The sequence below is a fragment of the Entelurus aequoreus genome, linkage group LG02, assembly GCF_033978785.1.
Source record: "Entelurus aequoreus isolate RoL-2023_Sb linkage group LG02, RoL_Eaeq_v1.1, whole genome shotgun sequence".
In the NCBI taxonomy this organism is placed as follows: Eukaryota; Metazoa; Chordata; class Actinopteri; order Syngnathiformes; family Syngnathidae; genus Entelurus; species Entelurus aequoreus.
Window position 1 is genome coordinate 63813575 of NC_084732.1, and position 23310 is coordinate 63836884.

General features: G+C 37.3%; 1 protein-coding gene and 1 long non-coding RNA gene across 3 annotated transcripts in view; one reads left to right on the forward strand and one right to left on the reverse strand.

Annotated features, from left to right (window-relative positions):
• samd4a (sterile alpha motif domain containing 4A) overlaps positions 1 to 14260 on the forward strand; it is a 169804-nt gene extending 155544 nt beyond the window's left edge. For both annotated transcript variants that reach the window (XM_062030506.1, XM_062030507.1), the window contains one exon: positions 10506 to 14260. In XM_062030506.1, the coding sequence (XP_061886490.1) occupies positions 10506 to 10534 (29 nt within the window). In that variant the 3' untranslated portion in view covers positions 10535 to 14260. The remainder of the gene's footprint in view (positions 1 to 10505) is intronic.
• The window catches only part of LOC133637683 (uncharacterized), a 43853-nt gene extending 20889 nt beyond the window's left edge, over positions 1 to 22964 (reverse strand). Inside the window, exons 1-2 of the long non-coding RNA XR_009823311.1 lie at positions 22902 to 22964; positions 13088 to 13120 (exon numbers count right to left, since the gene is read on the reverse strand). This is a non-coding gene — a long non-coding RNA (uncharacterized LOC133637683). The remainder of the gene's footprint in view (positions 1 to 13087; positions 13121 to 22901) is intronic.
• Positions 22965 to 23310: the final 346 nt, after the last annotated feature.

Sequence of the window (23310 nt, forward strand, 5' to 3'; positions counted from 1 at the left end):
TTTTTGTAAAAAGCTTTTAGAATTGTAAAGGACAATGTTTTATCAACTGATTGCAATAATGTAAATTTGTTTCAACTATTAAATGAACCAAAAATATGACTTATTTTACCTTTGTGAAAATATTGTACACAGTGTGTTGTCAAGCTTATGAGATGCGATGCAAATGTAAGCCACAGTGACACTATTGTTTTTTTTTTAAATTTTTTTATAAATGTCTAATGATAATGTCAATGAGGGATCTTTAATCACTGCTATGTTGAAATTGTAACTAATATTGATACTGTTGTTGATAATACTCATTTTGTTTCACTACTTTTGGATTGTTCTGTGTCATGTTTGTGTCTCCTCTCAATTGCTCTGTTTATTGCTGTTCTGAGTGTTGCTGGTCCGGGTTTGGTTTTGGAATTGGATTGCATTGTTATGGTATTGCTGTGTATTGTTTTGTTGGATTGATTAATTTAAAAAAAGAAAAATCGATTTTTTAAAAATGAGAATCGATACTGAATCGCACAACATGAGAATCGCATATTGAATTCGAATCGATTTTTTCCCACACCCCTACTAGCGTCCTTACCTTACGATAGAACATACAAATATGCATGTAAACACTCCTACAGACATCACACATGGGACGGTTTAGTAAGTAAGAATTGTTTTAGTTATATTGTAAAACTTACAAACGTTGCTTGGAGTGATGAATGAAGAATCCTTTGGACCAGAAACACTATGGATGTTTTACTTCCAGTTCAAGCCATTAAAACAGGAAGTCCATTTTCAACCCGCGACACCTGCAGTGAGCGAAATTGTCCAAAAGATGGTGCCATCGCACAAACAATAACACACCTTTTCAGTGTCTCTGCTTAAGTTGAATGAAAATTATTGAACACAAAACATTATGGTCGTTATCAAATAAAAATCCAAAAATTAGCCGCATAGTTTAGGTTGGAAAAAAGTAGCGGTTTTTAGTCCGGATTTAGGGTATATCTTTTCAAAGTGCAATACTGTAAAAACTACATTTAAATAAAAGTAGTCTGTGTACAGCATCTGTAACAGTATACATTTACTGCTATTCTGAAGATAAACACAATGAATATATGACAATTATTGTCTAAATAGCTGACAAGTGGGAACACCTCACAGTGTACCCAAGGTGTGAATATTCAGTGGCACTGCCTTCATCCTCTTGGACATGGAATTCACCAGAGATGCCCAGGTAGCTACAGGAATCCTCGTTATGCATGCGCATTCTATGCACAAATAAACCACGCACATACAATAAATACGATTAAAGGATTCCCTGGCAGGAATCTGTCTCGTGTCTTAAGACTCCCAACTCTAAAATAACCTCTGTCTGAAAATGGAGGTGCCACTATTGTTTTAAAAAAGGAATACAATAAACATTAGTTGAGTCCATGTTTTGGCTGACATCAGATCTGTTTACAACGTCACCTTAAAAATAAATAAATATCTGCGAACGTTGTGAATTGGGCATGGGGAGGGTGTGTGCAAGTGTGCAAAAAAGAATCTCTTGTACAACACATTTCTCCCAGGGTTACAGTCATTCCACCTCAACTGAGGTGAAGACAGAAGGGCCTCAGTGCTCCACACTAACATTTGACAAGTGCTGCTTTGTGTGTGCGCGCGCGTGTCGGAAAGGCACAAAAACCTAAGCACCAAAAACTAAGAAATGTTGACACAACACAACTGGGATGGTACTCAAGGTGGAATGATTTGTCAAGTCTACCTGGCCTAGAAAAGCTGAAGTCTTTTACTTCCCTTATGTGTACTTTTGAACATGAACAGTTTATGGCCATTATTTTTTCCCTAATAATGTATCTGCTACAAATCTGTCAATATGCTATATTTGCACATACTGCTCTACTAGGTGAGGGAATAGCAAACCCACATGCAGGTTACTGTCACGGTGTGCTCTGTGAGCGTGTGGTGTGACGCCAAGATGCAGTGACATGCTCCTAAGTCATATCGAGTTGCGAGTCGTTTTTTGTTTTGTTTTTTTCAAACAATTAAGATCAGAGTAGTCAAACTCTGTTTCTTCAAGGGCCACATGGCAGTAATGGCTGCTGTTGAGAGGGCCGTGGATGAATTAGGGTTGTACGGTATACCGGCACTAATGAATAAAAACGGTATTATACTCTGAAAAGTACCGGTTCGGTCTATCTGTGTTGGCCCGGTGATGAAGTGGCGACTCGTCCAGGGTGTACCCCGCCTTCTGCCCAAATGCAGCTGAGATAGGCTCCAGCACCCCCCACGACCCCGAAAGTGACAATCGGTAGAAAATGGATGGATGGGTTCTCAATTTTTCTTAACGGGCATGACGGCGGGCCGTCACGTCATGACAGCCCTTTGAGACACTTGTGATTTAGGGCTATATAAATAAACATTGATTGATTGATGACATTGCTGGTTTATGAGCAGAGGAGCATGTTCGGCAGCGCACAATCACGGAGTACTTACAAGCAGACTCAGTGTGTAGACAGAAAAGGGAGAACGGACGCATTTTGGCTTAAAAACTGACGATAAAGGTGAAGTTATAACACTGAAACACCCTCAGGAAGAAGTGCTTTAAGACATGGCTAGATAGCTAGCAGTGAACATCCATCCACAGTCGGCAGTGTTTTAGCTACTTCTAAATCACTAATCCTCGTCTCCATGGCGACAAATAAAGTACGTTTCTTACAAGTATCATCCCTGCAGGACCAGGAATAGTTAAACATGCTTCACTACACACCGTAGGAGGATACAATAGCTCACCGGCGTCACCGCTAACAAAAGCTAGCGTTCCTGAATGTAAACAAATGCCATGGGTGGATCTACACCTGACATCCACTGTAATGATACCAAGTACAATAGCGTACCTAGTTGATACTGTTATGATTACCTCAATTATTTTTATCGTCACAAAATCTTTTTTCGTTTTTTTTTTAATTCATATTTAAATGTTTATAAACTCAGGAAATATGTCCCTGGACACATGAGGACTTTGAATATGACCAATGTATGATCTTGTAACTACTTGGTATCGGATCGTTACGTAAATGTGTGGTGTCATCCAAAACTAATGTAAAGTATCAAACAGAAGAATAAGTGATTATTACATGTAGATTGAACTTGTTAAAACAGAAAATAAGCAGATATTAACAGTAAATGAAAAAAGGGGATTAATGATCAGTTTTTACAGCTTGTCCTTTATAATTTTGACAAATTAATAGAATTACAAATGACACTATATGTTGTCAGCAGACAAATTCGGAGCCTTTGTTTGCTTACTTACTACTAAAAGACTGTGACGATCGGTCACTTCATTTCTGTTTGTTTCCTTGTTTTTGTATTTACTTCCCGTCAGTGCTCTTATTTTGTTAAAGTTCCTGTTGTTCCGCGGAGCGCTGTTTTTTTCCTCGCCTGCCGGTCCACACCTGCTGCCAATCAGCATATGTTGTATTCATGCCTTGTCTCGAGCACTCCTCAGTGCTCGATGAACACATTCTATGTTGGAACGTTTAGGCAAGACTGCTTCATTTTCTGTTTATATGAGATTAAACTCATCTTACCTCCTCTTCGCTCTCCTGGTTCTTGCATCTTGGGGTCACAAGAACGGCAGCCATGCGAGTTCCCCACAAAGACAAGCTGTCTAGTAGGGGTGTGGGAAAAATGTATTCGAATTCAAATCGCGATTCTCATGTTGTGCAATTCTCATTATTAAAAAATCGATTTTTTATTTTATTTTTATTTTTATTTTTGTATTAATCAATCCAACAAAACAATACACAGCAATACCATAACAATGCAAAAAAATGAACAATAGTGTCACAGTGGCTTATACTTGCATCGCATCTCATAAGCTTGACAACACACTGTGTCCAATAGTTTCACAAAGATAAAATAAGTCATATTTTTGGTTCATTTAATAGTTAAAAACAAATTTACATTATTGCAATCAGTTGATAAAACATTGTCCTTTACAATTATAAAAGCTTTTTACAAAAATCTACTATTCTGCTTGCATGTCAGCAGACTGGGGTAGATCCTGCTGAAATCCTATGTATTGAATGAATAGAGAATCATTTTGAATCGGGAAAAAATGTTTTTTGAATCGAGAATCGTGTTGAATTGAAAAAAAAATCGATTTTGAATCGAATCGTGACCCCAAGAATCGATATTGAATCGAATCGTGGGACACCCAAAGATTCACAGCCCTATTGTCTAGTATCTTCACTATTTTGTTTAAGGCCAAAATTATTCTTCGATTGCAATAAGAGACATATGTTTAATGTACCCTAAGATTTTTTGTTAAAATAAAGCCAATATTGCAATTTTTTGTGGTCCCCCTTTTTTTTTTTTTAGAAAAGTATCAAAAAGTATTGAAATGCATTTAGGTACCGGTACCGGTACCAAAAAATTGGTCTCGGGACCACCCTAATATGAATATGATCGTATAATTGCCTCATGACATTATTACACAACTGCATATGCATTGATTATATTTTTACTCACACATTGCACTTAAATTATAAGTAAAGTTCACAAACATATATTTAGGGGATTTCGATAACAATATTACAACATTAAGTTTAAAATATATGCAATAGCATCCAGTACAGTTTTTACAGTAAAAAATGGAAAGAACAAATACATTTAGCAAAAAAGATAAAGTGCTTTATTGACACATATTATTTTCAGGCTTTCGCAGGCCAGATCTCGCCCACAGACCATGAGTTTGACACCGGTGATTTAAATGGTTCTAAATACTGACTAATATTGCAGCAAGGTCGCTGAGTTGTCATCGCGATCCCTCTTGCTGCATCATCTTATTCTCTGGCGAGTCGCCACAGGTTAATTAATGAAACAATGGGAATTGTAGGAAGCTGAGTACTGTTAATTACTGACTATAAACTGCTATTTTTTCCTTTACATTGAACCTTACGGCTTATGAAACGGTGTGACTAATTCATGGATTTTTCTTTGCAAACAATTAGTTTTCACACTGAGGTGGTGTGTAGTTTGTGCTATGGCCTTTGGAAAAGTTTGCTTACTGCAGGGGCTGCAATATGAACGTCTATAATATTTTCTTCTGTTCAGCGCTTTCAACCAGAAGTACAATTGTTGTTCCGTCTTTAGTCGTTCCTAGTCGTATAGATTCTTGATTCAACACTCCAAGCAATGTTTGTAAGTTTTACAATATACGTAACTAAAACGATTTTTACTGACTAAACCGTGCCATGTGTGTTGTCTGTAGGAGTGTTTTCATGCATGTTTGTACGTGCTATCATAATGTAATCAAGATCGCATTGTTAGCATTAGCTAATATGCTAACTTGTTTATGAGTGTCTGTGTTAGTATTATTAACTAAATAAATTCACCAAAACGTCACTGTGGTGCTATTGAGTCTGTTTAGCTGATTGGAGAGCTAGTTTCCACGGCTAGTGGGTCAATGACGATAACTTTTATTTATTAATTTTTTTTTATCAGCCGTACTGCCATGTTACAGGCACTGTTTGGAAACAGTTAAGGTATATAAATAGACATTTAAATAATGTTTCTGTGTAAATAACTCATTTCACAACGTACGGGTATATATCGGCAATGTGTGATTAATTTATGGAAACATATTGTTTTCTTCAAAAATTTAGTGGGTGCGGTTTATATGGTGGAATACTGTATATGTTAATAATTCAATCATTGTATGCCTAAATTGTTATGGTAGAAAATAATACCAAAAAAATTTATAACCAAAGAATCATTTTAAAGAATGATTAGAACCAATCTAATATTTGACAACAAATATTGGACAGATAATTGTCATGCTTATATAAAAGATGATGGCCTTTTACCGATAAATCTGAAAATGAGGTGAGATTACCCGTACTGTGCTGTAGGTTAGTTAGGGCGAGTAGATCAAGCACTCCTATTCGTGCTGTAAACAGCTTGTCGTAAACTTCCCCTGAGCTTACTGAAAACAAACATGCCGTCGATCGTGTGGGACTTCTTAACGGTTTCAGAGGAAGACTTTCCGCATTTTAATTGCACCAAGTTTTCTGCAAACATTCCTCAAGGCAGGGGAAAAAAAACATTACACTTCAACACATCAAACCTGATCAGCCACTTGAAACACTAGCATCGCAATGACTGTTTTTTTTTTTACGACGCTACGAAGACACCTGCGCTGCTAAAGGTGACCCAAAGCTCGCCGCAAAGAAAGGCTAGTTCCTACGTCTTCCTTCCTTGGTCACAGTGTTTGAAAAGTGCAAAAAGTTTGCCAAAGACAACTGGAGAGCTAAAGCAATTTGTAAAGTCATCAGGGAAAGGGACCAGCCCTTCACCATTGTTAAAGATACTGGCTTTTGTCAGGACACATCTGTAGGTAGTTTGTTAAATGCATACACCTTTTGGGAGTCTTTCTTACCCCCAGGTGTGCACAAACTACACTTACATTTACTTTAAAAAATGCATAGCTATAAATAAGTTATCTGTATTGGTCTTGAGAAGCAGGAAGTTATCGGCAACGCTCCCTCTAAGGTGTGCGCCTGCGCAATTGCGCACTGCTCACGCGTCCTCTGCGCACAGCAAATTAATGCCGCGCAGAAAATCAAAAATCCCATCTGAACTCTAAACGAAATAAACACATTACAATTTATTCTGTATGATTTTGCAATGCAACTCTGTGAGTGACAGGTGACAACAAGAGTGGCCCCAATGAATAAAACAATCTTTGTCAACACAGTTCAATTATCGTCTGTCGAGATACTTTACGGACAGGAATTCCATCAATCACTTTATTGAGCAAAAACCACACCAAAAACATGAGTAAAAAAACTTTTATCTAGAAAAACTGGTCATTTTCTGCCATACAAACCAGGCTTAAACCAACTTTGTCATCCGTCATATCAACAGAAGCTGCTCGCTCTGTCTCACCTGCACCAACACACGCACTCATGGCACTTAGCCAGTGCTGCGTTTATGGCCACACAAAAAGTCGGACAACCCCAACGCCACACATTGTGTAAATGCCAGGTTGTAACACTGACTCCTCAATTTTACTGCCATTTATTAAGGATGTTAATCTAAGGATATTATTCATGAAATGTCACTAGATTTCATAAATGCTAATAAAAAGATGTATTTTACAGACAGAAAGTTACAGGAACTAAATGTAATCTCTGAAAGGGGTAACATTTATTTTAAAGGCAGGACCCGCAGCCAGACATACAATACTAGCACATAGGTCATGAAAAACATGTTTTTTTGTTATTGTCATTGTAAGGGGGCAAAATAACTTATATCAGAAAATAATTTTAATAAATGATAAATGGGTTATACTTGTATAGCACTTTTCTACCTTCAAGGTACTCAAAGCGCTTTGACAGTATTTCCACATTTACCCATTCACACACACATTCACACACTGATGGCGGGAGCTGCCATGCAAGGCGCTAACCAGCAGCCATCAGAGGCAAAGGGTGAAGTGTCTTGCCCAAGGACACAACGGACGTGACTAGGAAGGTAGAAGGTGGGAAATAAAACATTTAAATTGTTATGATGTCAGGTTTGGGACAGGTGTGACGCTGGTGTGGCCACAGTGTGCACGTGTCTGATGTTGCTCACATGTGCTCCACTGAATGCTCAGGGAGTTTGTGCGTTTGCTCACACACATAAAACATTACAGGGAACATTGGTTATCGGTTATTAATATCGGCTTGAAAAAAAAATTGTGCATCCCTACTGCATTTACAATATTTATTCAGGCTTCATTATTATGGAGTAAAGTGCATAGCTTGGTAACATTTTCCTATCCAGCCCCACCACAGGCAACAGCTGTCAGATTGTTTTACCATGAAAAGCGCTATCTGTATTTTGACAGATGCGTTGTTCCCTAACATGACAGTGAAGGTCGTGGCCTCTGACTTTCAGGCCTCATTTGCAAACAGCACATGGAAAGGTGAAAGTCCTGCTCAACTCAAATCAGTGTGCATCAAACTTATAAGCATCCCGAAAATTTGCAAGAATGATTAGAACCAGATTGAAACTACATACGATGTAGTTTGTAGTTTTTTTGGTCTTTCGATGTACTCTGTGATCCTCATTTTGGTTTTCCGGGTAGCTGGGATAGGCTCCAGCTACCTGTGAATCCATAAATAGTATAGGAATCCTAAAAATAAAAAGCTGGTAAAATGTACCCAAGTCTATTTTTACCCATTTGAAGATACAAGCAGAAAAAAGGCATAGAATCAGACATGGTGGGCTTTTAATTTGGCATTGATATGAGGATAAATATACTTATCAATGACACTATAGTGGAACCCAAATAAATGTACATTTGTTTGTTTTAGTTTTGCACATTTCCAGGATGTGAATTGTTTTTTGCTAGTGTGTGTGTGTGTGTGTGTGTGTGTGTGTGTGTGTGTGTGTGTGTGTGTGTGTGTGTGTGTGTGTGTGTGTGTGTGTGTGTGTGTGTGTGTGTGTGTGTGTGTGTGTGTGTGTGTGTGTGTGTGTGTGTGTGTGTGTGTGTGTGTGTGTGTGTGTGTATACTACCGTATTTTTCGGACTATAAGTCGCTCCGGAGTATACGTCGCACGGGCCGAAAATGCATAATAAAGAAGGAAAAAAACATATATACGTCGCACTCGAGTATAAGTCGCATTTTTGAGGGAAATTTATTAGATAAAATCCAACACCAAGAATAGACATTTGAAAGGCAATTTAAAATAAATAAAGAATAGTGAACAACAGGCTGAATAAGTGTACGTTATATGACGCACAAATAACCAACTGAGAACGTGCCTGGTATGTTAACGTAACATATTATGGTAAGAGTCATTCAAATAACTATAACATATGAACATGCTATACGTTTACCAAACAATCTGTCACTCTTGATCGCTAAATCCGATGAAATCTTCTTCCTCGTTGTCGCTTCTGGTATCCGCCGCTAGCGTCCTTTCTTTCTGCTGCTCGATCGCCGTTCTCTGCTGCATATTTCACTACGTCCAGCTTGTAATCTGCAGCATATGACTTCCTTTTCGGTGCCATTTTTGTTCAGTTTTTATAAGTTACCGCCAATGTAGAAATGATCCATTTTAATAGCTACGGCAGTAGCATATAGTAGTTAGCATCTCATGACCCACAATGCACTTCTGCCATGACCCTCCCCCGCCAAATTCTTATTGGTTGACATGTGTGTGACAATTGCTGACATTTTGTTTCGTCGCTTCCGTTAATTAGATAAATAATATTATTTCATATTTTACGGTAATGTGTTAATAATTTCACACATAAGTATATGTCGCACCCACGGCCAAACTATGACAAAAACTGCGATTTATAATCCGAAAAATACGGTATATGTATACGTGTATATAGTATGTTTGTGTGGGTATATGTATTTATGTGTGTGTGTGTGTGTGTGTGTGTGTGTGTATATATATGTATTTACGTATATGTGTGTGTGTGTGTGTGTGTATATATATTTGTGCATAAGTATATACGTGTATATGTATATACAGGTATGTGTGTATATGTACATGTGTATACATGTATGTATGTATGTGTGTGTGTATATATATATATATATATATATATATATATATATATATATATATATATATATATATATATATATATATATATATATATATATATATATATATATATATATGTATATATATATATGTGTGTGTGTGTGTATACATTTTTTCTTTACTTAAAAAGATTCTCAAGAATTATGAAAAAATTAATAATCATAATAAATAAGAACCACTATTCAGATGTGAGTTGTTGAGCATCCCCAAATAAGCATTTTAACAATACAGAAAATTACAGCTTACAAATAATAAATCAAGAAGATATCATTATGTAATGGAACATTAATAAGAATTGTACTACGCCACCTCCATCCATGCATTTCTACTGCTTGCCACATGTTGTGTGTATATTGGAACTACTCTACAAATCCACCTCAGAACAATGAACCAGAAAAGTTCATTGTTCTGAGGTGGATTTGTAGAGTAGTTTATGTGTGCGTTTTCTTGATTTTAGCTTATTTAGCATTTTTTCAGTTGCTGTGTCTCCATTCCAGTCAGGTGGCGCACACATAAAAGACAAAGTGGGCAATGCGCATATAAAAACCCACGGCTCTCAACTGCAAATCAGTTCTCACCGGTCACTTAAAAGAGCCTTTCAAAAGACTCCACTCGTTCACGAACGTCACATCTTCAGCCTCTAGTTATGTTGAGTTACGCTGCTACCTATTGGATGGACAAATTTTAACAATGTGATTGTGAGCGAGTGAGAGCAGAAGGCTCCAAATCCTAAATAAAAAAATTAATGACAGAAATCGTTCTGTTGCAGTTTAGAAGTAATTGTGGCAGACCACCACAAGTAAATGAAAGTTTGGTAAATCCATCCTTTAGAAAAATGGTAAAGCTTGAAATGGATGTACTCATGTTTCAACATGTTACTAAGTTGTCTTCTTGTGTGCTCTTCATCCTAAGATGGTGCTGATCGAACTTCAACAATATGAAACGACGGCCAGAACCGTGTACGTAGCTTCACAAGGCCCTCTCACAACAAGTCACTCCGAGGTCACCTGCCCTGCAGCGCCCTCTTCCTGTAGCCAAAGGTAGAGCTCAACCAAGAAACATTTGCCATCACATCGGCTGCATTGACGGGGTTGGAAAACACACCGACTGCTGTGACCGACAACTTGTCACCTGCGAATGCACCTGGCAAGCAACAGAGAGAAAGAGAGAGCAGGTCTGAACGGCGTGTGTGTGTGTAAACAGCGCCCTCTCAGGAGATCAGAAGCACTACAACAGACAGATCAGTGGAGATGCTGGGCTGTGGATCAGGCCCAGTCCCTGCCACTATTCTGGTCTCCATACATTTATCTAGGTTTGAAAAGGCTCTTGTTTCGGTTACTTTGTTTACACAATGATGCTACTTTCAAAAGGGTACAGAAACAAAAGGTAGGAATGACAAATTCTGTAAAGCCTCGGCCGTCTACCAGCTTTACGTCCCATTGAGTAGCCATCACGCTAGTTTACAACCGACGTGCTTATTATCCTTTATTATATTTATCCACGCCAATGAAGAGGGAAAAGAGGATGGTGAGAAGCAAGGGAAAAAATGGAGAAGAAGGTAGAAGGGAATGGACCAAGAGTAGGAATCCTGGAAAAGGAAGCGGATGTTTGAAGGAGCAAAAACATCAGAGGCGGGACCTTTTGATGTCCTTAAAATGACGGAGGGAGAGGACGTCACGTGGAATCGTGTTAGTTTGTTCTGTGAGTGGAAGAGGAAGTGACCGGTCAGTTACGTATAGTTTATCTTTAGTGTGTATTGTATGAACTCTCAATTGAGAGCATTAGTCTTTCATACGTATATAAGTGGGAGTACATACAGCTGAATTGCCAATGGGATTTATTGTATGCATGTTCACATACTGGGATTGATTTGGGGGGGGACTTGTAAAACAGGGGCGATTTAAGCTGCAAATCATAACTTACTTACAGGAAAACGAGCAGACATCCGAGACCGGCGGTGTCTCAATTCTTACACAGTCAATGCTAAATATAAGTATGGAAATGCTTGAATCGACACAGAGCCTTTAAACTAGTCAGTCCATGAAGGGTTACATCCCAGAGATTGTCTGACTGGAGACACTGCCCCCTACTGGCACTAATGCTGGCACACAAGTCACCTGACCACACTAAAGAGGCCATAAATTGTTGGTGGTTCAGTGTGAATGAAGCTCGTACCTAACCTCCTCTCAACATAGGCTGACACTTTATTTGACTTTGTCATTTATAATTTATCCCCCCGTTTATTGTGTCCGGAATGCAGACTATTAGTTTTCTATTGTGTGATTTGATAGCATTGCCATTATTTAGCTTCTTTAGTTTATTTGCAAGTGCTTTCTTCCTAACCTGCACTTGACATGATAATGTGACACGGTAACATAGTACAAAGTTATTAATATGCTGATTAGCTAGTCAGCTGTTATTAGAAACACACCCAGTGGTGATCTTCATTCAAGTCTTCCAGCAGAGATGTTCCATTCCTTTTTGGTGTCCATCAACTGTGCTGAATATACAGTTTAAGGACCAAACCGGTTTTTGGATGTTGGAGCCTCTTTAGTTTTGATCTGCTAAATAACTACAACCAAAGTGCTCTTTAGCGTGGTAATATGCTGTGAAATATGGGTGAAAGTCAAACAATTTGAATATCATGCAAAAGTTAGTTTATTCTAGCAATTAGATTTACAAGGTGAAAATAATATATCACAAAGACTCATAACATGCAACTCAATATATTTCAAGCCTGTTCATATAATATTGACAATTATGACTTACAGTTTATGAAAACCTTGACTTGAAAATCTCAGAAAAGTTGGGGTTTTCATAAATCGTCAACTGGGATCATCAAAATTATAACAAATAAAAGCTTGACATATCTAACGTTCCATGTAATGGGTTTATATTACAAAATAGTTTCACATTTGAATTTGAATTGCTGACATGAATGGACTTGAAGACGAATACGCACGTGCGTTTAAGATGTGCCGTCAGAAGTGCATTGTGGGATTTCCCTTAAGGGGACTAAACATGCAGAAAATGCTGACATGCCAGTAAGTCCATGTGAGGCCACACTGTAAGGTTCAGTGATGGAACACAGAGCTGTGTCTCAATTGGTGCACTTCCGTACCTACACTTTGTCTTTTTGACAGCAATACGTTGTCACTTCCTGGTGCACAATGATGGTATTTAGCACACTCAATACGTAGCAGAAGGGAAGTAACTAACTTGAAATGGCGACTGAGGAGCAGCTCTTAGGCCCATATGTGACGTGTACCTGATTTTTTTTTCATGTCATGTGAAAAACTACGATTCTGCTGGATATAAATCATATATGTGTCCAGTGCAACTACAGTCTGAATGATCGGGTCGCATTCATCTGACCCATACATCATCAAAAAGCAACAAATGTTGTAATTCTTCACCAAAAAAGACTATTGTGAAAAGAAACACTAAATGAATGAACACAAAGCAGGCAAAAAGAAAGATGTTTTAAAACTCACCTCAATGTTTCACCACTTCTGATGACCCACAAACTGCAGGAGACAAAATAATTGTTCACTTCCTTCTTAACCTCCTACTCAAAATAATTCAGTTAAGAAAATATTGACTCAAATTGCACACAATCTGGGAAGTTGCAACAAATGTACCAAGAGTGAGATCTACCAGATTTGGAGCTTTCTATTTACTTCCTTAAACACACAGCATATTATCTATATAAACGACTACATAAAAAGATCGGATTTAACAAGAAATCCAAAATTAGGCCTCATACCCTGTAGTGTGAACATAGCCATAGAAAAGGAAAGTAGTGAACAGAAGAAGTGGGTAAATATTGTGATCGCTATTTCCAATAATCGATTTTAGACAGATACACAGTATACTTATTGAAGTGTACAGACAGAAGTCTGCGGTTCCTCAGTTTTCATTAGCAGAATCGAATCGTATGAATAATGAAACAATTTCTCGAAGAAATAATGCAAATCCAATTAATCTGTTTCCAAGCACCCAAAAAGTGTTAATGCCGAACACATTTTATAAAGAATAATCATAGTTTTACGTGCAGAAAACAATGTTGAAAAAATATAAATGATGAATGAAATAGATAAATTAAATTTAACAATACTTTTACGTTTGAGTACTTGTTTGTGAAGTCAGCCATAAGAGGCGGGAAAGAGAAAGGTATCTTTGTATATCGCTACAAATTATTTTTTTAATTCAATAGTGTTTCTTACCTTCCTTATCAAAGTGCTTTTACTCGTAACTTTTGTCGGCCCCATGGTGTCTTATTTTGCAGTCGTACCATCGTTTTTTGGCACTACATTGTTCAGAGTGATACGCGAGGGAATAGACAAGTTTGTTAAACACATTATTTGGCTGCATGATGACCGAGACAGTTTATGAAAATCCGAGGCCAAATTTCATCAAAATGAATCCTATAAAAAGTGGAGCGTACGGTAATGGAGATATCATTTGTTTTCCATTTGAGACACAGCCTGTGTACAATGTTTTTATCCACACGCTACTTTGTTAAAGAGTCATGTTGATGCTGCACATTTAGATTACATATTCTTCTTTTTGCTGCATTAAGAACTCTTCAGTTCTTCATCTCCATGACATGAGTGTGACCTATGACCCCAGTTCGGGCTTACTTAGCGCTACATTGTGTTTGTGTTTGTGTTGTGTGTGTGTGTGTGTGTGTGTGTGTGTGTGTGTGTGTGTGTGTGTGTGTGTGTGTGTGTGTGTGTGTGTGTGTGTGTGTGTGTGCGTGTGCAGGATGCAGCATGAGGATCCCAATGTGCCTTGCCATATGTTTCAGTTCTTATAGAATATACTCTTATTTATTCTGTGTTATTCTTCATGATGCCACAGAGGTCATGCTTTTACTCAGTTTAGGTGTATTATTGTTATTATTTAAAGTACCATATGTATTAACAAGTTATGGCTGGTGACCATACAAACATCTCAAATATTAACCGTTGTTTTTGCCGTTTATTTGTACATCAATGGATGTTTTTTTTGCTCTATAATCATTCAGTATAATTTCTCATGTGAAGCTATATGCAGGAAGTGGTCCACTACACATACATCCAATAAATATATACAAACCCCGTTTCCATATGAGTTGGGAAATTGTGTTAGATGTAAATATAAATGGAATACAATGATTTGCAAATCCTTTTCAACCCATATTCAATTGAATGCACTACAAAGACAAGATATTTGATGTTCAAACTCATAAACTTTATTTTTTTTTGCAAATAATAATTAACTTACAATTTCATGGCTGCAACAGGTGCCTAAGTAGTTGGGAAAGGACATGTTCACCACTGTGTTACATGGCCTTTCCTTTTAACAACATTCAGTAACTGTTTGGGAACTGAGGAGACACATTTATTAAGCTTCTCAGGTGGAATTCTTTCCCATTCTTGCTTGATGTACAGCTTAAGTTGTTCAACAGTCCGGGGGTCTTCGTTGTGGTATTTTAGGCTTCATAATGCGCCACACATTTTCAATGGGAGACAGGTCTGGACTACAGGCAGGCCAGTCTAGTACCCGCACTCTTTTACTATGAAGCCACGTTGATGTAACACGTGGCTTGGCATTGTCTTGCTGAAATAAGCAGGGTAACGTTGCTTGGATGGCAAAATATGTAGCTCCAAAACCTGTATGTTCCTTTCAGCATTAATGGCGCCTTCACAGATGTGTAAGTTACCCATGTCTTGGGCACTAATACACCCCCATACCATCACAGATGCTGGCTTTTTAACTTTGCGCCTATAACAATCCGGATGGTTCTTTTCCTCTTTGGTCCGGAGGACAAGACGTCCACAGTTTCCAAAAACAATTTGAAATGTGGACTCGTCAGACCACAGAATACTTTTCCACTTTGCATCAATCCATCTTAGATGAGCTCAGGCCCAGCGAAGCTGACGGCGTTTCTGGGTGTTGATGATAAACGGTTTTCGCCTTGCATAGGAGAGTTTTAACTTGCACTTACAGATGTAGCGACCAACTGTAGTTACTGACAGTGGGTTTCTGAAGTGTTCCTGAGCCCATGTGGTGATATCCTTTACACACTGATGTCGCTTGTTGATGCAGTACAGCCTGAGGGATCGAAGGTCACGGGCTTAGCTGCTTACGTGCAGTGATTTCTCCAGATTCTCTGAACCCTTTGATGATATTACGGACCGTAGATGGTGAAATCCCTAAATTCCTTGCAATAGCTGGTTGAGAAAGGTTTTTCTTAAACTGTTCAACAATTTGCTCACGCATTTGTTGACAAAGTGGTGACCCTCGCCCCATCCTTGTTTGTGAATGACTGAGCATTTCATGGAATCTACTTTTATACCCAATCATGGCACCCACCTGTTCCCAATTTGCCTGCACACCTGTGGGATGTTCCAAATAAGTGTTTGATGAGCATTCCTCAACTTTATCAGTATTTATTGCCACCTCTCCCAACTTCTTTGTCACGTGTTGCTGGCATCAAGTTCTAAAGTTAATGATTATTTGCAACAAAAAAAAAGGTTTATCAGTTTGAACGTCAAATATGTTGTCTTTGTAGCATATTCAACTGAATATGGGTTGAAAATGATTTGCAAATCATTGTATTCCGTTTATATTTATATCTAACACAATTTCCCAACTCATATGGAAACGGGGTTTGTACAAGTTCGGTCACACGAGTCAGGGTGGGAATAATTATGACAGTCGGGGCTACTCTCACAACAATACACTGACAGTTTTGCAAAACCCATTGGAAACTCCAAAATCCTTTCCATAATGCAACATTTTTACCCCCCTACGTTTTCAGCAAAATATTCTGTTCCATAACATGTATTCACAGTACCATTCTTACTTGTAGGGATGAATCTGAAAATAGTGGCAATAAAATGTCAGATTTTTATTTTTGTTCCTGCTCTGTTTAGCAGCTTAATCATGTTTCATGTACATCAGTAACACTCCTGTTGTGATTGTGTTGACTTTGATTTAGATTTACTACATGGTTTAAGAGGGGACAGACAGAGGAAGGAGAGAGAAATTTAAGTTATGGCATTATCAAACCATACGTTCATTATCACACAAGAAACAAGGGAAATTCCCGATGTCCATGTGTGCTGCTGTGCTGAGTCGTGCATTTTACCCCACTCTATTGACAGCGATCAAGAAGTTTTTACTCCTACAATGTACAAAATTTAAGCACGTTGTGCTTATATTGATAGGATGGTAATCATTTTGGCAATGATTACTGATGGGTAAATGATGCCTCAGTGAGCATGTGGCACACTCATTACCTGTATTGACACTGCACAGATACTGTGTTCGTGTGTCATAATAGTCATCCACTACCTGATGAAAAAAAAAAAAAAAACGTCACCACATTATACCTGCATATACAATTAATAGTAAGAAAATATAAATGTTTAGGTTTTTTTTTTGGATAGCTGCCCAAAAAGGAATATAAAACGTGCAACTCTGGTCAGTGAGCCAATAGCAAACTGAATAGAAAAAAAAAAGTTATTAACTACAGGATCAAAATGATCTCACATTTTAGGATTTGTTTCCTTTTTCTTAGTTCCATTTAGATCAATGATGGCGACGAAAACCGATGTCAAACGCGACACACCACTCTTCTGACTTCCTTTGGTAAAATCTGCTGAAAGAAGCATTTCCTCAAACAGTTTGGCGCTTCACAGTCAAATGACACACCAACTGTATCGGCCCCTTTTTTTTTTTTTTAAAAAGTGACACAAACGCGGCGGCATGGAGGGACACAGTATCACTCCTTGTGTTTCACAAGGCATCGATGCTTCCGTATGGTTTGACCCATCACTAGTTGTGATTATTATATGACATGTTTGTACTCCTTCATCTTAACTGAAATGATTACTGTCTGTTAAAAACAAAGTTGGTTGCATTGGGGATAAGGTTAGCTTGTGTGTTTGTTTGCCAGTAGAAAAGCATCATTATTGTTGAGTTAGACATTGTGCTGAGCTGCCTGGACAAAGGGGTGTGTACCAAACGACCGGGTGTCTTATGCATAAGAGAGACTGCGCCTTCTATAACAACGAGGTGTTAAGTACAGTTTTCTTCTCCTTTATTGAAGTCTACGCTGCCAAGATAGACGTTTATTCTGCTTAGTGATATCAACTTCCGTTTTTTAAGGCCATTACTAAACTTAACAACCTTACCTTTTTTTTTTTTTATCTGCAGGAGTCTCACCAGATTTGCTTAGTTTATATGCAACATTTTGTTCCAACAGTATATGTGTACTTTTTAAACTCCAGACATATACAGTAGGGCAAATAAGAATTTGATCCTCTGCTGTTCACCCCCCTACAAAGTTACCTACCACTTTTATGGTAGGTTTATTGTACTAACAAACTATCAAGAAAAATATATTACGTAATAAAGGTTATACCGTATTTTCCGGACTATAGCGCACCGATATATATATAAACCGCACCCACTAAATTTTAGGAAAATAAAATATTTTTCCATATATATTAGCCTCACCAGACTATAAGCTGCAGATATACAGTATATGTTGTGAAATGAGTTATTTAGACAGGAAGATTTTTGTAAATGTTTAGTTACGTACTTTAACTGATTCTAAATGGCTGATCAAACAAAACAGAAGTCATTGTCATGGACCCACTAGCTGCAGAAGCTATCTCTCCAAACAGCTTAACAGACTAACACAGACACTAGTATCAATCAATCAATCAATCAATGTTTATTTATATAGCCCTAAATCACAAGTGTCTCAAAGGGCTGTAAACATTTTAGCATATTAGCTAACACTATCGTGGCTAGCTTGATTACATTACGATAGCACGTACAAACATGCATGAAAACACTCCAACAGACATCACACATGGCACGGTTTAGTAAGTATGAATAGTTTTAGTTATATTGTAAAACTTACAAGCATTGCTTGGAGTGGTGAATTAATAATCAATACAAGTAGAAACGCTATTGGATGACTAAAAGATGGAACGGCAGTTGTACTTCCAGTTGAAAGCACTAAACAGAAAATAATATTGTAGACATTTAACCCGCAGCACCTGCAGTGAGCAAACTCGTCCAAAAGATGAAACCATAGCACAAACAATAACACAGCTTTTCAGTGTCTGTTTAAAACTTTCTGCTGAATTCAAAACATGGCCATAAATTAGCCACACCATTTTATAAGCTGCAGGGTTCAAAGCGTAGGAATAAAGTCTTATAGTCCAGAATTTACAGTAAGTTCATTTGCATTTTGTCAGTAAGAATTCTGACCCCCTCAAACAATGACATGCCCATGAAGTACAGAATAGTAAACAAAACAAACCCTAGTAGTGGATCAAATAATCATCTTCCTCACTGTATTTGCTGTTTTGTATTGTTAGATCTGTCTTAGATTCAGTTTTTTCCATTTTGTTTAGTTTATCAGCTAATTCAGTAACACATTTACAGCTTTACTGTGTTCTTTTACTTCATGCAGTTTTCTTTTATTCAAAGAGCCGATGTCCTGTATTGACTGCAGGCTTGCGTATAGGAGTAAAATAAAAATATTGTTGTTTAATATAAAGGAAAATACCTGCAGAAAATTGGGGAAAATGGGGGAAAAAAGTAATTTATATTTTAAAGCTGCGTGCAGAAGGCTGAAAAAGTCATATTTAGAATAACAAATGGCAGTGCCTTTTTTTGTACTCAAGACATTTACCCTTAATGTAAATGTTTTGTTTTTAAATGGACTTTTAAGACAGAAATCTTACAGGTTGAAACCAGTGACGGCAGTGCCGGGGCTCGTTCACACGGCAGCTCGCTTTATTTTTTAAAACAAAAAGTTGACAGTAAACATGTTATTGTAACAAAATAGCGCAACGTAGGAAGAGGCTGAATTTTGATTGACCAAGTGCAAGTGATCAAAGCACTGAGCTTCGCCGTATGAACGCAGCCATTCCACCGTCGTCACTTTGTGGCCCTCCTGCTCTATGAATGTGTACAGTATGAATACATGCTAATGTTTTTTATTGTCTTGCTGTCATTTGTTGAGACGTACCAGAATGCTGTGACTTGGCATGCTCTGTTATCTATTAAAAAAAAAAGTTGTAAATCCTGCAGTTTGTGTGTGAGATTGTGTAACACTCAGATTGACTCTTAGGTGTCCCTCAGCAGTGAGAGGCTGTACAGTATGACATTAAACTGCAATACTTCATTGGACGTACAGATGCCAACAAATTGCAATCCTTTTTGTGTGCATTTACTTTCAGATTCCCCCCCCCAAAATAAGCATTTTAGCTCTTAAAAAAACAATGGCTGTGGCGTTTAAATACTTGCTAAATATGTCCCTTCGGCTATGTCTTCTTATTCTCTGGCAGACCAAGTGCGTGTGAAGGAGTGTGTTAAGAAGCAGTTATGATGCCATCGACTGTAAAGAGCTGTAACGACAAGCTGCATTCACAGATTATAAAATGCCCATAGGTGGCACCAAATCTATTTGTGGTGCGTCGCTACAAATAAATGAACGTACGAGAAAGACTGGAAGTTATTTCCGAATGTTGTTCTATTGGCAAAAATGCATATTTTAAACAACAGAACAAAGAATTGGAACCATTTTTTATAAGATTTCCAATATTTGTGATGTAAAGTTTGATGTGTTTTTCAAAGATTCACAAGAAATTGATGCAATAACTCCACATTTTCTTTGTGTCCACACATTTTAGTGACATCCTGTGGGTTGTTTTGACGACACACCTTTTGAAAACAGGTCTCAAAGTGTAGCTTTTTAAAAACAATAAAATTATTTTTATACTGGACATTGGAGAAATGCTTTTTTTGTATGTGCGTACGTTAAATATGTCAGGTTGTCAAAGTTGCTGTATGTGACGATTAGTTAGATGCTTAGAGGGCGCCCTTGTTCGATCATTGTGACACCACCTCTTCCTAGTTCTAATCTTCAAGAAAAAACAAAACAATGCAACAGTGCAAGGGCAATGTTGGAAGTGATTTGTGGTCTTGCTCACCTGTATGAACTTTGCACGGCAGCCATTGCATCCAATTTTTAACCCTTTCATACGCGAAAATCTCTCCTGTGGGTGAGCATGCAGCACGGTAATGTACAGACACAAAAAATATAAGCTAATCGACCCCTAATATTTAATTTGGTCTGTGCAGAAGTGTGTTTAGAAAGTTAAACTTGTAATTGTGACAAAATATAGACCTATTTTATATATATGTTTTGTTAAACCAATAATGGTAACATAAGATAGCTGCTGGTGTTATATTTTTGGGTTTGAAAATTGTAGCTTTGTGCAAGTTAGAAACAGCACCTTTTAAAGGGCCTCTCTAGTACTCTAAAACATGTATTTCATAGCCTTAGATCTAACAACGATGTCAACAGATACAAATGCTGCCTAAAATAGACACAGAAGTATTTTAGGCTCCTTTTTTGATGGCAAACTTTTGAGTTCCAGCCACATTTTGACATGGCCTGCATCAGCCTGCTGATTTCAACGAGAGAAGACTGGACTGGATACTCTCATATTAAGTAAGTGCTTGGGTTGTGTCTTCATCCAGAATCATGGTATTTTCTCACAGGATTGTAAGAAAGACTGTCATTCTGCATATTACACGTTTTCTTTTCAAGAGCGAAAAAGAAAGGTAAGCCACAAGTATTCTATTTTGCGTCCTCTTCTACTGATGTTATATTGCTGGAATTCTACTAGACGCTTGAGGAAACTCTGAAAGATCATGAGGAAACCCATTCATCAACAAATATATTTTATATTAAATATTTTGCTCATAGTCTTAATCATGTCAGTTTAGGGATGTATACCGTGCACCGGTATTTCTTGGTACCGGTTCCTAATTGGGCTGGTCCAAGAAGACCACTGCTATCGATATATATATATTTTTATCCAGCTGCCCGTCATAATTATTACACGCTGTCATATTCACTTCAGGTGCCACTGCTATGCATAAAAAAATCAGCTTGGAATAATCAAAAATAAGGAAGCAACACCACACACAAGTTTGGAACACACTATTATTCCTCCTAATCCCCAAAGGCACGCACGCTAACAAGAGTTAGTGTCAGTTTGAAGTGAACGCCACTTAACTCATGACCGTTCCTACCGCACGTCATCCACTAGATCCAGTAATCCAGAGACCAATATTAATCCACTCAAAGAAAAACATTTTAAACAATCACGAGTCTTTTTATTTAAATATATACATACACTTATTTTTATATATGTATATATATATATTTATGTATATATATATATATATATATATATATTCATTTATATATATATATTTAATTATACATATATAGATATTATAATGTATTTATATATATAAATTTATTTTTATGTATACATTATATATATATAAATATAATTATACATCTGTTTATTTAGCCATTTCCATGTTTGAAAATGCTTAACAGGCCAAGAATATATAAAATATGCTTTAAAAAAAGACTATGTTGTAAAGCTGCAAACTTTGAAGCGTGATGTGGCGAGGGACGAGTACTTGTTAATACAATTATAATTTGTTTATTAAACTGAAAAACAATAGGGTTCTTATCTTTATTTGAATATTAAGTCCATGCAACTATCCACCACAAAAAGGCTATATTACTTTGTTGTAAAAGTCCTTATTTTATTTTCCTAAATAGAAAAAAGGTACCCTTTTGTGTGATGTTTATTTGCAGTTTATAGTCTGAATTTCAAGAAGAACAATGTCATACTAGCATTTAAAACATAAAACGGGCCGTAAAAAGTTTTTGTGTAAAATGTTCCTGCAAACATTCTATTGGTAACATGATGACAAACCAAAACGGGCACGGACAATTCAACCCAGTTTATGAAGGATCAGATCAGCATCATTTTAGGTATCTGCCCTGCTTTTGATTTGAAAATGATCAAAACAATCACAATTATACAGAAAATACATGAATAGCATTGTTCAATGAACAAATATTATTTGTTGTGTTATTATTTGCCCTGCCTGCCTGACCCCACAACACTGATGTACATGCTTGTTATAATGTAGGCAGAAATGCTTTGTGGGCTTTAATTAAAAGGTAAATGTAATAAAATGTTTGTGAATTACTACTACTACTCAACAACCTCTAAAAGAACGTATGGTTCTGTCTTAAATTGAATACTTTCTAATTAAATGCTATTCTTAGCATTTCGAGGACATAAACAAGCAGTAGAAAATGGATGGATGGAAAAGCATTCATACCAAGAATTACAGCAACATGTAGTAAACTGTCAGTATACTGAGACATTGCTCAAATGGTGAGTGTACACTTACCGCCTTCCATCATCGCCATCTTGACTACGTGACAGATAGGAGACTAACTCTAGTGGTTGAAATTCACTAATAAGAAGGAGAGAAGAAGAGAAAGTGTATAAATATTTATGTTTTGTGATCGTCATTCCCTGGAAGTGTGCAACAACAGTCAGGGACTAAGTACAAATGCGTCATAGTTTACATATTGACAGAAGACGATTAAAGTGTGCTCTCACTGGAAATGAGCTCAATATTTACCTGTTTCGTTGTCATCTTCTCTCAGGCTGTGTCATAAATCAAACACTCATGTCAGTACACTACAATACTATATATTATACTGTGTATAATGTACACTTAGTTCCTGAGTATGCTCATTTTTATAGTGGTGTGCTGTTGCAAATCCTTTACTTTGGTTATGTACTGACCTAAA